The sequence below is a fragment of the Antrostomus carolinensis genome, unplaced genomic scaffold (assembly GCF_000700745.2).
Source record: "Antrostomus carolinensis isolate BGI_N321 unplaced genomic scaffold, ASM70074v2 scaffold48400, whole genome shotgun sequence".
Taxonomy (NCBI): domain Eukaryota; kingdom Metazoa; phylum Chordata; class Aves; order Caprimulgiformes; family Caprimulgidae; genus Antrostomus; species Antrostomus carolinensis.
The window spans coordinates 7,579-23,058 of NW_010288669.1; the positions used below are offsets into that span (position 1 = coordinate 7,579).

The 15,480-nt window shown below is 39.0% G+C and overlaps 1 protein-coding gene across 1 annotated transcript in view; it reads right to left on the bottom strand.

Moving 5' to 3' along the window:
* Positions 1-15,480, bottom strand: part of TOM1L1 (target of myb1 like 1 membrane trafficking protein) — a 23,806-nt gene that overhangs the window by 2,234 nt on the left and 6,092 nt on the right. The window contains exons 3-11 of the mRNA XM_010167391.1: positions 13,099-13,248; positions 12,554-12,673; positions 10,845-10,952; positions 10,065-10,181; positions 6,450-6,583; positions 3,796-3,856; positions 2,281-2,398; positions 1,306-1,402; positions 739-799 (exon numbers count right to left, since the gene is read on the bottom strand). Of these exons, the coding sequence (XP_010165693.2) occupies positions 739-799; positions 1,306-1,402; positions 2,281-2,398; positions 3,796-3,856; positions 6,450-6,583; positions 10,065-10,181; positions 10,845-10,952; positions 12,554-12,673; positions 13,099-13,248 (966 nt within the window). The remainder of the gene's footprint in view (positions 1-738; positions 800-1,305; positions 1,403-2,280; positions 2,399-3,795; positions 3,857-6,449; positions 6,584-10,064; positions 10,182-10,844; positions 10,953-12,553; positions 12,674-13,098; positions 13,249-15,480) is intronic.

Below are 15,480 nucleotides of genomic sequence, written 5' to 3' on the forward strand. Positions count from 1 at the left end.
CAGCCACAGCTTCTCTGGGCAACCTGTTCCAGTGTCTCATCACCCTCAGAGGAAATAATTTCTTCCTAATCTCTAATCTAAACCCACCTTCTTCCAGTTTAAAGCCATCTTCCCTTGTTCTTTCATTAACTGCCCTTATGAAAAGTCCCTCCCCAGCTTTCTTGTAGCCCCTTCAGGTACTGGGAGGCTGCTAGAAGATCTCCCCGGAGCCTTCTCTTCTCCAGGCTGAACAGCCCCAACTCTTTCAGCCTGTCCTCATAGGAGAGGTGATCCAGCCCTCAGATCATCCTTGTGGCCTCCTCTGGACTCGTTCTAACTGCTCCAGGTCTTTCTTGTGTTGGGGGCTCCAGAACTGGACACAGTACTCCAGGTGGAGCCTTATGAGAGCAGAGTAGAGGGGAAAATCACCTCCCTTGACCTGCTGCCCACACTGCTTTTGATGCAGCCCAGGACATGGTTATTGGCCTCTGGACTGCAAGCGCACATTGCCAGCTCATGTTGAGCTTCTCATCCACAGCTTGCTTCACATAGCAACAGATTAAACACAAATACAGCAACTGCTTTCTGCAAACTCCCAGAGATTGTGCTGGACCCAAGAAAATACGCTTTCACATTAGCATCTGTGTTATCAAAAGAGGAAAGTTGTCCCATTTGGACAGTAGTTGAGGTAAATCCAAACAGTTCTCATTTTGACAGCTGCCAGCAAAAAATGTATTCTGAACATGGACTGTTACTCACATTGCTATATGAATATCCAGCTGGGTTGCTTACACTATTGTTTTGTGCTTCAGTTGCAAATCTAGGAGAGAGTAATACATTGAAAGTAACTGAGAAACTATCAAAACTGTATATTCTGATTGTTACATTATTTTTTTGCTAGTCTGTCTTTACCTTATGTCACAACTGAGAGCAGCATGGGCAAGTGGGTCAGCGTCCCATTCATATGGTCACTACAAGGACACCTCTCCTACTCTTCTTATTGACCTGTACAATTCATCGTTTTTTCCCTCTCATTGCAGCATTGGCAACACTCAAGCAGAAAGTCATATATATATCTCAAGTATGTTTTGACTGTTGAGATAAATTGATGTCTATGACTAAACAGTGCTGCAGGAATAGTGTATTTTTAATTATGTCAAGCAATGTCTAGCACACAGGTGGCTTTCATTTGTTTTTCTGGACTAATAGGTAGAAGTAGCATATCTGTGTTCTCAGAGCTTTCTATAAACTCATTAGATGAATTAGAATACTAATACCTCTGAAGACCTGTTATCTGTTACCATTTCTTGATAAAATATTACTCACGGGAATTGCTGAGCTTTTGTAGTAGTTGCTAAATCTAGCTGTGGATAAACTGATGAATAATGCCCATTTTTATCTTCAGGGTGTGCAGATATGCCATCTGAAATTCAAAGCGATAATTAAGGATCACTTAAACATCATTAAGCAAATGTTACTTGTACTATGAACATTGAAAGGGTAAAGTTTTGTTTGGAAGGCATATAGAGAGTCTGAAATTAATTGCTGTTTATCAAATGAAAGGCAAAATTGTAATAAGTCTGAGAAGGTTTTAGATGCAATATATTTATCTGCTTAGAATTTCAGAACATCAGTAGTGCTATACATGGTAGATAGCACTTGAAACTCCTTTCGCTATTTCTTAAAGATTAAAATGGAATCATAGGCATTTATTGCTGGGGGGACATTCACACCTTTAACTTCAGTATACGGACTCCCTAAGAGTGGATAAAAGGGGGGCTTCTGGAAACAGTAATTCAGGGTACCAAAGTTAAGAGCTTCACTCACTCCTCTGACTATGAAAGAAGTCTAAAGTCAGAGGAGATGAGTAGCTTTCTCAAGGTGAACTGTTTCTAACACCAAGTGCCTCCTGAAAAAACTTAGGAAATCAAGAGACTATGAGAAAAGTGTATCTGTGTTTCTTCCAGGCCTACATAACAAACAACTACCAGACTTTTTTACAGGCTTCATTGTAATAGAAAACAAAGCATGTTCTTCTGTTCAAAATTACGTGATGGGGGAAACAGATTATTGCTTCCACAGTAAACAAATTACAGGGAACCTTATACTATCTTACTTTTTTTTTTTTTCCCTGTGTACACACATCAATTCTCCTTTTTAAGGAGAATTAAGGAACATCCTTAAAGTTAAGGAGTATCTTTGTTTTCTTTCTTACAAGGAGCTTCTTGATTCCTCCACTAAGCTCTTATTGGTTTGCTTCAGAAAACGAGACTAGAAGGGAAATGTATATTCATCACTTACTAAAGCCTGAAGGAGACACTGCAGAGTCACTTTGCACCACTGTTGACACAGGAGATGGAGAATTTATGGAGAGGTCAAGTAGATCACTTGAGGGAGCAGATGGCTGTCTCCTGTACAGCTTAACATTTGAAAAGGAATAAAGTTTTTTGGTGGTTTTGGGGTTTGTTTTTTTTTTTTTAAATGAACTTTTAATAGCTTTAAACAAATTGCTATTTTCACACAATATAAACTTTTAAAATCATAATAGTAAAAACTGACAAGTATGAGAGAAGACCAGGATTTTTTTGTGTGTGTGAAAGACAGCTAATGAAACAAACAATGCTTTCCAGAAAAGATCAGTTTCAGCAAGGTTGTTATTTCAAAAAATTAAGGAAAACAATTCCCAAGTAGGATTTAGAATGGACTCAATTCTAAAAAGCAATCGTGAGCTTGTTGAGATACAGGTTTGATATTGATCTTCTGATTGATTCTGTACAATTATTTTCATGCTACTTATTTGTGTTATTGTAATCTGATACTTAGGAGACTGATTTTTTTCAGTCCTCTTTTGGATAGGAAAACTTCAAAATCACAACAATGTTTCCTAGATACAGAAATGGGTTCCCTTTGTTTCTCCGGTGAATGTGTTAGAACTAAAAATGTAGCCAACAAAAGATTTAATAAAACCACATGGTAGAATCATATGGGTTTGGTCATACCAGATTAAAAAAAAAAAATAATAAAAAAAAGCATTTTAAACTTGTGAGACTCCTTAATAATATAAAAATGCCCAGATTGCACCATTTGGACTATTAACTAAACCAACAGTGCGTCCATCAAGCAAAAACATCCACCTACATAACCAGAATGTAGTAATAGCAGCTTTTCAAGGAAAACAAGATTGTCTTCTACCTTTTGTTAATAATTGTCAGCTGTATTTCAGCATTCACAATCCAGTCATTTTCAATATTGAGTCCTAGATGAGTACACAATTATGGCTTAGCAGAAGCTGAAACAAGCAAAACTGCTTTGGGCAATATAATTAACAACCATAATTATCAATCAATAAAGGACAGTCATTAGAGATTTGCTACAAGACATTATTCACAATTCAGAAAAAGCTTTAACATAGAAAAAAACATCAGTAATAGTGAATTCTGATAGTGTAATAGTATTTCAGTCTATAAATGCTTAACAGAGAACAAACGGAAAGAAACATTATGGTTCCTCATTTTGTATATGGCAGATAAGAGTTCCCAGCTGTAGAGGTAATAAACCAGCGTTTGAATAGATCTTTCTCTCATTTTTCCTCACCAAGCTTCCATCTTAGTTTTGACATTATTTCCTACTTCAAGTCCATGAATTTGCTTGAAATTCTGCAAGTGAGACTTCAGAAAACTGATGAGTAGCATCAGCCTGCTGTCTGCTGTATCTCAACTAGAGAGTAAAATTCTGCATATATCAAAAGTGTATTTTTCATAATGAAAAGGAATGTTTACAATCTTGCAATTCATGAGTTCATCTATAATTACTCACCTCTGTGCGTTCGCGTTGTATTCTCTGATTCTCCAAAAACCGAACTCTGTTTCGAGAGAACCTGTTGAAGTTGAAGAGTTAAATGTTCACTGCAACATTTCTTTGATGTCATTCATGAGAACATGGAACCTATTATAATCAAAGTCTGATTATCAAAAGACTCCAGAGGTGCCAAACAAGCACTACAGGTGCTTTTCTCTGGGACACTTGTCTCTGCACTGGCAATTTGACTCCCTCTACTCCAAGGCTGTGGTCCTCTGATCACCTATACTAATACCAGTTAGTTTGTTATTGGGCTCACTTTTGAAGACAGCCATTTGTTTCTTCCAAAACAAAACCAAGGCACAGCTGACAATGAAGTTTGCCTCTGTTCATGCCAGACAGGTAACTATGAACACACACTGCGCCAAATCTGGCTCCTTCTGACCAGAGCACTCTTCCAACTGAGTCCCAGGAAGCCTCCTGTCCTCAGACGTCCCCACATTCCCTCATGCCATCTCAGGACAAACCACACGCCTATTTTGGGACACAGCTCTCTCATTAGTTCAGGCATTTTGAATAATTTTTTTTTAAAAAGGAAACCAGAAAATCCACCTGTATAAATATCTATGTGCTGAGCATCACAAGAGTGCCACACTGGGTCCAGAGGAGACCTAGTCAGTGATGTTCAGCATCTATAAGGTCAATCTGTTTCAGAAGTAAGAGCCCTAAGTGGTATGGACATGAACCTGCCTGCACAACTGCATTTGCTATTCAGGGTTACGACACCGGTGAGGCCCACAAAGACAGTATATATGCAGGCAGGAACAGAAGAAAAAGAAAACTTTGCAACTGCAGAACATAAATATTTATCTAAAATACAAGAAGCAAAAAGTTGGTAAAGCCACTAGAGGGAGTCATCGTTACATACACGAGGCCAGTTTATTGCACAACGGTGATTTCTCCTGATTTAATTTGGACTCCACATTAATAATCAGAAACAGAGAATGCAGCATGACTTGTCTTTAAACAATACACATAGTATGAAACAGATGCAGCTGTTTAAAATCAGTTTGTCCTTTACAGATCTCATTGTTCAGAGGGAGTCCCAAAGAACAAAATCTTCTGCAACAAACATTAACCAAATACATTTTAGTACTTACCAACTCTAAGGTGCAGCCAACTCTTCGGCTGCCCAGGGAGGTTGTGGAGTCTCCTTCTCTGGAGACATTCAAAACCTGCCTGGACGCCTTCCTGTGTAATTTCGTTTAGGTTCCTGCTCCGGCAGGGGGATTGGACTGGATGATCTTTCGAGGTCCCTTCCAATCCCTAATATTGTGTGATTCTGTGCAGTGCATCTGCACCCAGGAAGACTCATTACATACAAACCATAGAATTATATAATATATAAATGCAGTAGTTTTCTGTCCAGTTTCACAATGGCTAATTAGTTGCTTCTTCCATCACCAGGTGAGTCTTTCATGAGGAATTTGCTGAATTATACCCACAAGCTACTATTCAGAGTTTAAGAGGTTCTTGGCCTTGCCAGTATTCATCAATTGTCATAAAAATGTAAGCCCACACTTCACTTCTGTGGTTTTACAGAAGCTGAAGAGACTTCTATTTTTGCTTTACTAAAATGAAAAACTCCGTAACACAAGAAGTGAGCATACAATTCTTCCAAGACAGTTAATGTAAAATATGCCAACACTGCTGTAGACATAAGATTTAAGGATAAATGAAAACTATATGTTGTCAAGATTAGGCCCAAAGTTTGTGCCATGACACTGAGAAGAATTAGTGATATTTTCAGTGCAGTGTTCAGAAGATGTTTTAAAAGAAAAAGATTACTAAACCCTCTAAAATCTGCTAATAAACCCCTTTGTACTTGATGCATCATGATTTCTAGAACATTTCTTAGCCATGGAGGAGATAAACTACTTAATAGGGAAGGCTAGTTCCTATTAAACCATTCTCTCCATAAGTATACTCACTGTGATCTTTTGTGAGATAATACTGGAATGTTGAGATTAAAATTAATTTCAGTTTGCTAGCATCTAGTCATGCTACCAATGACATAACAGACAAACACCCAGGATGTCAATGAAAGCACTGCAGTGCTTTCATGTGTGAAAGAAAAAAACATTTTCTGCTGTGAGACAAGTAGAACAGCGTGTTTCAATCCAGTTGAGAAAACCAAGTGATTCTTTTAAGCATACAACGAGGCAGAATGCTATTCCATAGCAAATTTCTGCAGGAAAGCTGTCAAACTTGTTTAGAAAGGAGAATAAGTATTATTTCCTGGATGCATATCCTCCTACCAGTACCAAAGGGTGGGTAGCACACTGATGACAAATTCACCATGCACTACCCAAAAGGAATGTCAAATTCCAAAGTGTTTTTTTTTTGTTTACGTGCCTCCATCTGATTTCCCCACCTATGCTGTTAACTTGTTTTATCCCATTCCAACTGCTTTCTAACTACCTTTATGAACCATTTCTGAAGTGTGTAGGGAACATAGTTTTCTCTTTTGCAATCATGTTTCTTTTCTGGATTTAAGGATGAAATCAGCCTCCTTGTGGAGGTTCAACATTAGATGTAGGGACCACCTGTGTCCATTAAGTATGCTTATTCAGTTAGGATACCAAACGTGAGGAGAGAGGTCCTGTACTTACCTTTCATGTCCCAGGAGGACATTATTCAGATCTTCATTTACTTGTATTAACTCAACTATCACATCTTCATTCTCCACTGTCACCAACAGTTCCATGATCCTCTCCTGCATCATCCGACAGGTCTTATACAGTTTCTGCCCAATGCAGGGGAAATAAGAAAAACCCCAAAATTGTAACTGTGGTCTTCCAATTTGTAAGTTCTGGAGAAGAATGCTAAAACACTTGAGCACTGCAGACTCACGGGTAACATTCCTTAATTTATACAAACTGCACACATACCAAACATTGCAAATAGCATAATTTTCACGTCTTTGATCTCTGCAAGGCAAGCTGACAACTCCTATCATCACAGCCAGCACTTCTACCCTGACCCAATCCCTAACTCTCAACCCACCTTTTTTCCTAAAGACATAACTGTCTCTAAAGTCTAAATTACAAAATGCAAAATAACAAAGACCCTTCTAGGTGATACAGAACAAATTAGATTTGATCCTGTTTGAAGCTGATTAAGCTCAGCAGGATACTTCACATGGATGTAATGGATGTGATCCTGTTCAACATCTGCTTGAAAAAAAGACAACAGTAGTCTAAAGGACATAAGTGCTTTGTGATGGAGGCCTCTAGCTCTAACTATTCCTTTAAGTGGGGAAGTTTGGATGCATTTAATCTATGTACTTTTTGAGAAAGTAACACAAACCTAGCAGATCAGCTGACAGGAGAATTATGAGAGTTTATTGAGCAGAGTTTTGCATTACTGCCAGTTGAAATGGAAGACAGTGTCTTTATATTCCCCTCCACCACAGATTTTGCATGTTCAAAGAAACAAATTCTCCAGCAACAGGAACTTCAACTCAGCCAACATTTTTTTTCCCTCCATAGTGCATTTGCAAACACTGGCTGGCTCCACTTAAGGAGAATAAAAAAAGGAGAAAGAAAATTCCTCTATTTGCACACTGCTATTCAGAAATTGCCCCAGTATTATTTTAAAAGTGATCAGATTTTTCCTCAGAAAACATACATAATGTAAAAAAATTTTATTTACACAAAAATAAATTTTGCATCCCTTTTCCAAATCTGCATAAAGATTACAGAGTACTGTACCTCCCAGTACTGTATCTTCATAGCCCAGGACACAACATACAAAAATGTATTCAGTTTGATGACTAATTAAATTTAAAACCTCTCCACACTTTACTACCTGATCAGCATTTAAAAAAAATTTCTATGACTATTACACTGGCTGACTAGCTCCTTTGTAAATATCAATACTCAATAGAGAAGGAAATCGAGACGCTAACTTCAAGCACAGATTTGCTAGGGTTTGCTCCTACCCACAATGATGCATGCACTCGTATGTTTTGACAACTGGGGTTTTACAATGATAGATCACTTGCTGGTATAACAAATATCAGTGACCCTAATTAATTTGTGCTAATTCTCAACAGCTCATGATTTGGACTAAAATTCCTGCATGTCCATCATATTTGTCTGTTTGCTACCCACTACAAAAGTTTGTTGCTCTTTGTGGCTGATACTGAGCTTTAGCTGTTCTTTAATTATTGTTACTGGTCAGCACAATATTTCCAGTGAGATCGGCTATCTTAAGCCTTGTCCAAAACAGGGTGGAGAAAGGGTGGAGTCTAGCCACTAATGAAGATACTGAACTGAAAATACATTGCACTGAATTTACCCTGTTATGGGTTGTTTACTGAGAGACTCCAGATACTCAGGACAGAAATTAATGTCTGCAACTCACTTAAAAGTCCAAACCAGCAGCTGTTTTAGTAAAGATCTTTGTTCTCTGACAACAAAAGCCTAATCCAAGCAATCCAGGTAGAGCCACAAACAAGAGGGAACATTAAACACTGTTAAAGGAACAGGCTAGCCATGCTTGATGCTTTATACCACTCAGTGCAGAGGGGAATAGAAAGAACAGTGAAATTAACATAGAAGGAATGACTTTTTAGGCACTCCCCCACAAATGGGAACTCCACACCCTGTCCTTGACCTTTTGCCAATGATTTTATTACTGGGAGGGTCAATAAGAATCCACTGGTTTACTATGGGCATCCTAATCTGTGCACTCACATGCAGAAAGGCCATAGTAGGACACAGGAAATGAAAGATGTACTTTTCCTGTTTCACAACCAGAAACACTCACCTTGTTGTGAACCGGAAAGAGGTGGCCAAGTATACTAAACCAGCCTATTCTCCTACCTGAGGTATCTTTCACTGGCTGGTTAAATTGAAGCCAGTTTGCATCTTGGCAACCTCCCTTGTGGCAATAGCACTACAAAAGCATTGTGCGTGGAACAGCTGCTTAGGTGGTGTCTGTCGCTGGAACAATCTACACTCAATCTTTTGGTACAGGCAAAGAAAGCTCTGTGCCATCTACTGCAACAGCTGTTTGCCTTGCCAGCGTTTAAAGTCTACTGTGCTCAGATCCTTGCTTCACAGGCCCTTCCTCACTGGACTTAAAGATCCACAGACCTCTGCAGAAGAGACAGTGTTGGAGATGCTAGGAATTTCCAGGGGATGAAAAACCACTGAGAGATTGCATCTGTCTCCCATCTGGTTCCCCCAGACCAGCAGCATTGCCTGTCACTTAAGATGAGAGACAGTGGCAAGCTGCAGCTATCTCTCCATATCTCACCTTCAGTTGTGAACCAACCCATAAATGGTCACAGCTGAATGGAACAAACTTGAACGCAAACCAACAACACCCGAGAAGGGTTCCTTGCAAAGGAAAAATTCTCCACTAGACAAGAGAAGCAAACCAAGGCTTGCAAAAATTAGATCAGTTCTACAACACATTTAATGCTGACAGATTATCAAAAGTGCTTCCTTATCATAGAAGTTTGGAGGTAAGTTTAGAAACAGAAGGATGTGATAAAAGATATTTAAATTCTTGCAGACAATGTGAAACAGAAAAATGTCCATTGACATCGGTAGCTACTGAAATGCTAAAGCAATACTGCATTTTTGATTTCTAAAATAGACAGCACAAGCAAGCAGAAAAATATGACATCACAGAAGGAAGAATGTCTGCAGGTTCGCTGTCAAATCTAAACTGGACTATTGCAATACACTTCCTTCAGGCTACACTGTAAGAGCATGTGTATTTATCTGTAGCACAGCAAGCTCACAATCTTTGAAGTCACACACATAAAACCAAGGCTTCACATTCTTCACTGGCCTTCAGTCTGCCTCTAAGGTACTGGTAACAATAAAGAGAGCACTGAAAACTCCAGGACGGATATGAGAGACTGTGTCATCATCTATTTTCCCACAAGGCAACTGTGTGCAACTGGAATGTTCTCGGGGCTGTTTGACAGAACACGCTTAACCGAGAATGCTCCATTATGAAATTCCTTTGCCCTTGGAATTCCCTAGAGCTTAAATGTGCATTGCAAGCTGTATCATCCTTTCTTGACTACCTAGATGTCAGGACATGGTGAAGGCAGCAAGAGAAAGCTGAGCAAAACCAAGGATAGAAACTTGTTGTACTCTATTTGGCAATCTGAATCTAGACGTTACAAGAAAGGATGCAACGTATTTTAAAATCAACTTTGACCAAACCAAACCAATAGCCCCTACTAGTGAATTATCACATACCTGTAAAAGATTCATATCATCTGGATTTTCAGAGCCAGGAACATTTTCTTTTAATATTGATGACATGACTCTCACATTCACTTTTGCCATATCCAATTCGCTGTACAGTTTTCCAATCTGTTAAATTCAACAGGACAGATTAATGTGTAGGTGAAAAGAGCGACCAGAGTAATTCTCACCTCTAATACATACTTTATTCTCCATTAGGTATAATATGGGCCTAATTAGCATTATTTTACTCAGGTGATATGCCATGAAATTGAATGGAATTAGCTCAGCTTTTGTGTTTGCAAACTAAGACCCAAGTCTGATAGCACTACTCGTTTTCCTTACAGTTAACCCCCTCTCACTAATGGTACTGTTACACAGGCCAAGCAGGAATGGAAGTGAAGTGACCTTTCCTTTCGGCTTTTCAGAATAATCTTTTCACACAAGCCTTATGCAACAGTGAGTTTGGCTTTCTGACCTTCGAAGTAACTTTTATCACTATGCATAACAACATTGTAAGACATCATTAGATATTCTCATGCTTGAGCAAATGATTCCACTTTCTGGCTGGGGTACAGCCTGGCACTTACTGAACTCACTTCTGCCTGCTTTGCTTTGGCACACCACCATATAAAGCACCTTCAGGAGAACAAACCTAAACCCATGAATACACAACTATGCCACATGAACTAATGCACCCTTTCGGTGGTCTATCCACCCAGGCTGTCAAAATCACGCATTACCAGAACATTTCAAATGGACTTGTCCCCCTCTAAACCTGTAGTACTGCACCTGCTCAGGAGACAACAGTAACGTTGGGCCTGTGGGAAGAGGCAGTAAAGAACGTTTTGCAGGATTAGCAGAAGATGGTGATGACTTTGTAGAATGCTGAGATGAAGTCTGCAGAAAGACAAAAGAGCAGAGCTTGGGTTTAACAAAAGAATTGAAGCAGACATCCAGATGAGAGAGCTACAAAACATCTTTGTCAGATGAGACAACTGGGTATTAGCTTTCTCATAACTGATGCTCCCAGGGAATTTGTTGAGTAAGGCCTATTTACAGGAATAAATCTAGTAGCTATTTTGTAATGAAATGAAGCTTGGAACTCAGATACCTTTTAAATGGGTTTGCAAGTAAATTCCATCACAGGATAAAGTGGGAATGGCTAAGAACAGGCTAGCTCCTTGAGCTCTTAAGCCACCTAACAGCCAAAAGCCCTTCCCAAATTGCCACTGCAGTTTTAGAACAAAGGATAGTTTAGAATGTGAACACACTTGGAAGCAGTGAAAAGGTCAGGGGGTTAAGTCTGGGTCTCTGCAGAAGATTAATTACAAAGGCCTTCTGGATCCAAAAGCTGTAACACTTTGTCTGAAGAAAGCTTCACTTGCATGGTATTTGAATTGACTGCTATAAAAAAAACACAAATCCAAAACCCAACCTGCACAATATTACACACTTCCAGATCCTTAACTTCCTGGAGACTGAGCTAAAAATCGTGTTCAGGTCTGCTGTTTTTGAGATCAACAGCAGGTTTGCCACTGATTTTAACTGGCAGATGTATGTGACAGACAGAATCATCTCTACTATACTTGGTGAGAAATACAATTATTATCTATCAAGAGCATTCGCCACACAGATTCTTCAAACAATCTTTAAATACATAAGCTTTTGTACACTCCACTATTCAACTGTCAAATCAAACTCAGGATAAATCTAAGTCATTCCTGTCTGCACTGATTATAGACAGCTAATTTTGTAATTGCAAGGTTCCTCTCAGTTGTGGATGGCTTTCACACTTTCCAAAACTCTTGTGAAAACTTTTCTAATAGAAAACAAAAATTTTGAAAGAATGGCTTTAAAACATGTATTGTATTTTCAGCTCATGTCCAATACTCAAGCTATAGCTAATGTCCTAGGTGCTACACAATGATATCTATGACATATGCTTAACAATGATATCTATGACATATGCTTAAATAATATTTATTGTGTACAGGCTGTGCAAACGGCTGGAGAGATATTTATACAATAATATATTCTTATAGATTTCTATGCCTCTTGGTTTAAAGATAGATAATACTCACAATTCTGAATAGTACATGTTTTTGTGAAAATCTTACTCATTGAGGCTTTCAGAAGTTGACAAGTTTGGAGCACTCAGCTCTCATTCATTTTGAGATAAACAGTGTGCCCAAAGCCTTTACACACTTCTAAAGTCTCAAGAGAGAGATGCTTCCTTTTTGAAAACCTATACACTAATCTGTGGTTTAAAATAAAAGAAATAAACTATTACATAGGTTTCTTTGTTGTTATCTCAGCTGTTATAATTGAAACTGATTCCTGCTCATGTGCTTAAGTAGGTTGGTCATATTCTGCCCTGGAGCATTTAAATAAAAACAACCCCAAAACAAACACACCTTCTTTGTCTACAGAGCTCATACAATTAACACATCCTGTTTCCAATTTACAATGCTTCATGAAGTATCCTTGTGTATCCCCACCTTAGGTCCCTCTCGGCTGGCGTCAGAGGATGGAAACTCCACTCCTTTCTTCAGCAATTCTAGATAAACTTCTTTTACTTCACTCACATCCACCATTCCTTGGAAACCTCGAGCCCACGTCTAGTTTTGAAATAACATGAAGAGTAACAGTCACAGAAATGGACAGTCAGTGGGTCAGACAAGTGCTTCTAAAACATGTGGTCCAAAAGGCAGGTCATTCCCTCCATCCACTCCAGCTAACTCCAGTCAAAGCAGCAGGAACCGCGAAAGCTCCACAGTTACCTCTTGTCCTGCTTGCAAAGTCCAACCACAGAGGGAGCACAAACAGACTGGGAGGGGAGTATAAAAGGTGCAGGTTGACAGTTTTCCAGTTCTTTCCCTTTGTCTTCCAGTCTGTGCTACTCCTGCATGAAGCAGGAGCAGCAAGAATAAAGTCTGCTTTAGGAAGAGGTTCCCATGAGTATGTTACAGTACAGAAATGGGCTGCATCATTAAATGTTTACCACACAGCAGAGACAAACACTTGCTGTTTACTCTAGACTTACCATGATAAAGGTCAAGATTTTCTCCTGCATGTCAATGGGCAGATTGTATCTTGGATTCAGTAGTTTCACCATCTTGTCTTTACAGAAATCTTTCTTCACAACTAAAGACTGGAATCTTGGGCCACAGTTCTCTATGCACATGCCGAGCAGCTGCACACACACAAAGCTTCTGTTACACAGATACTAGGAAAAAAACCCAACTTGACTGCTTTTGTTTCCTTTTGTTTAATTTGTTCCAAGGTGTTATGGGGAAGAGTATGGGTGGATATGAACAGATTATTGCCAGCTACCTCACTAGAACGTCTCATGTGGTTACTAGAGGGAAACAGTAGCTCACTGTGTGCACTGTTATACCTGCACAATACTAAATGCAATGTGTTAGCCAGAGTTACACTATTTTAATAGAGAAAAATGGTCACGCTTGTTTCCATGTCATAGCAGTAACCAAACACACAGTACCTCAACAGCATGAAATCTGTCCATAGCTTAAAAACCGACTTGTACAGATTCAGTAATAGAATTAGTTCACTGCCTAGCACATAGGTACCCTGGTCTAACAGATTGTGAAGAGCTCTACAAGAGAAGAAAATGAGATTGCTAAACGTCTCTCTTCTAATCTGTCCTGCAAGTGAGAGACTAATGAAAAAATAGAAAAGAACAAATTCAACAACTAAGAGTACAATTTCTCCACGCGTTTTAAAGGTCACATTGATTTGAAACAGAATAGCTGAATTGTTCCAATTGTCAGATTCATCTTCACAAAAGAAGTCTACTTCCAAAACTCTGCTGGGAATGCTCAGAGGAGGATCCCTGCAAGGAACGTGTCTGGCCTATCAAATGTGGCAGTATATGATAATGACATAATAATTCTCCCTTGTACACCTGGAGGTGGCTCATTACAATTTCCATTTTACAGAAGAGATATCAAAAGCTGTCACTACATCCCAGTCACCTGAAATCTGGCCAATACAAGTCCTGATAGGAAACTAGGGTCAGCCACATCAGGTGCTGGGTCAGGAACAAAACTCATCTTGCCTGGCTCAAATCTGGAGACTGACCACAGGACTACAATGTCCCATGCAGACAAAAAAATGTCACTCTTGTGCTTTTTGCTCTTCAACCCTATCTTTATTTTCCCCTCTCAACTTTAAGAGGGAAGACAGAAAGGTGAAAGCAAAGTGTAGAAATTAACAAAAGCTTGCAAAATTCAATGGGTTTTGAGACAAAACTTCCCCTAAATCATGTAACAGACAGCATATATTCTCAAAAGGATATACAGATTTTAAAGGATGCCACTGTAATCTTGATAAAAGTAGGTTAAATATACTTTCCTATTCAGAGCAGACTATATTTGACTAAGTTGAAATCATTTTAGTAACTCATTTTCTAGCCTCAGGACCTGGGGATTTTTCTCCCAGTGTGATCAGGAACTTACAGGAGACAAGGTTTAGAACCAGAAGAAAATATATTGCTGAAATGAAAACAGGGTAGAACAAAGAGACACTGGCAGACTGCTGTGCAAAAAACTGAGAGATAATTACACAAAAATCTTGGCTCCAATCATTATTTTTCATTTGAAAGAATACATGAAACATATGCTAATAAGCCGAGTCTTTTGCCTGTGCAATACTTCAAAGATGGTCTGCGTAAAACATTTTTAACCCAGTGCCTGGGAAATTTGGTATGCTACTCCCTATTGTTAATTCCCTACTTAAGGGACTGAGTATTTACCCTCTGAATGAAAGTACTGAACTAACGGGCTAGATCCTCCACTCAATTATGCCAGCACAGCCCACTCACTTAGAGCAAAACTAGTCTGGTGTAAGAAAAAGAAGAATTTGACTCAATTATTTTTAACTGGACCGTACATGAACAAGCCGTTTTCATGGTAATAACTTCTTTCATTAGAATTTAAATATCTTTTTATTTATTAATTGTTGCAAATAGGACTTCACGTTCCCAAGCAGTTCCATTAGAATAAGTAGATCCAAGGTGGCCAAGTCAACCACTGCTTCACATAGCACAATGGAATTTCAATAGAAACATGTTTTAATAACAGAACTAGCAAATTAACTTCAAACAGACCATCACATTTCCTCTAAATGACAAGCAGGACATGAAAACTGCTGGAATTGACAGAGCTGCTATGTTCTGGGTTAGCTGATACCAAACACACAACTCAGAAGAGATCTGCACTGAGCGAAAAGGAGGGCAAATTGCACAATCAAAGCCCTCTGGTTCACATGACAGCAACACAAAACTGAAATGATAAAAGGCACCTGAACAGAGGTGAAGACAAACTGTAAGTCAGAAACAAAAATGGGAGAAGTTGGTGGGGATAACAGAAAGTCAGCTACACTCCTTATCAATAGACCTCACTCA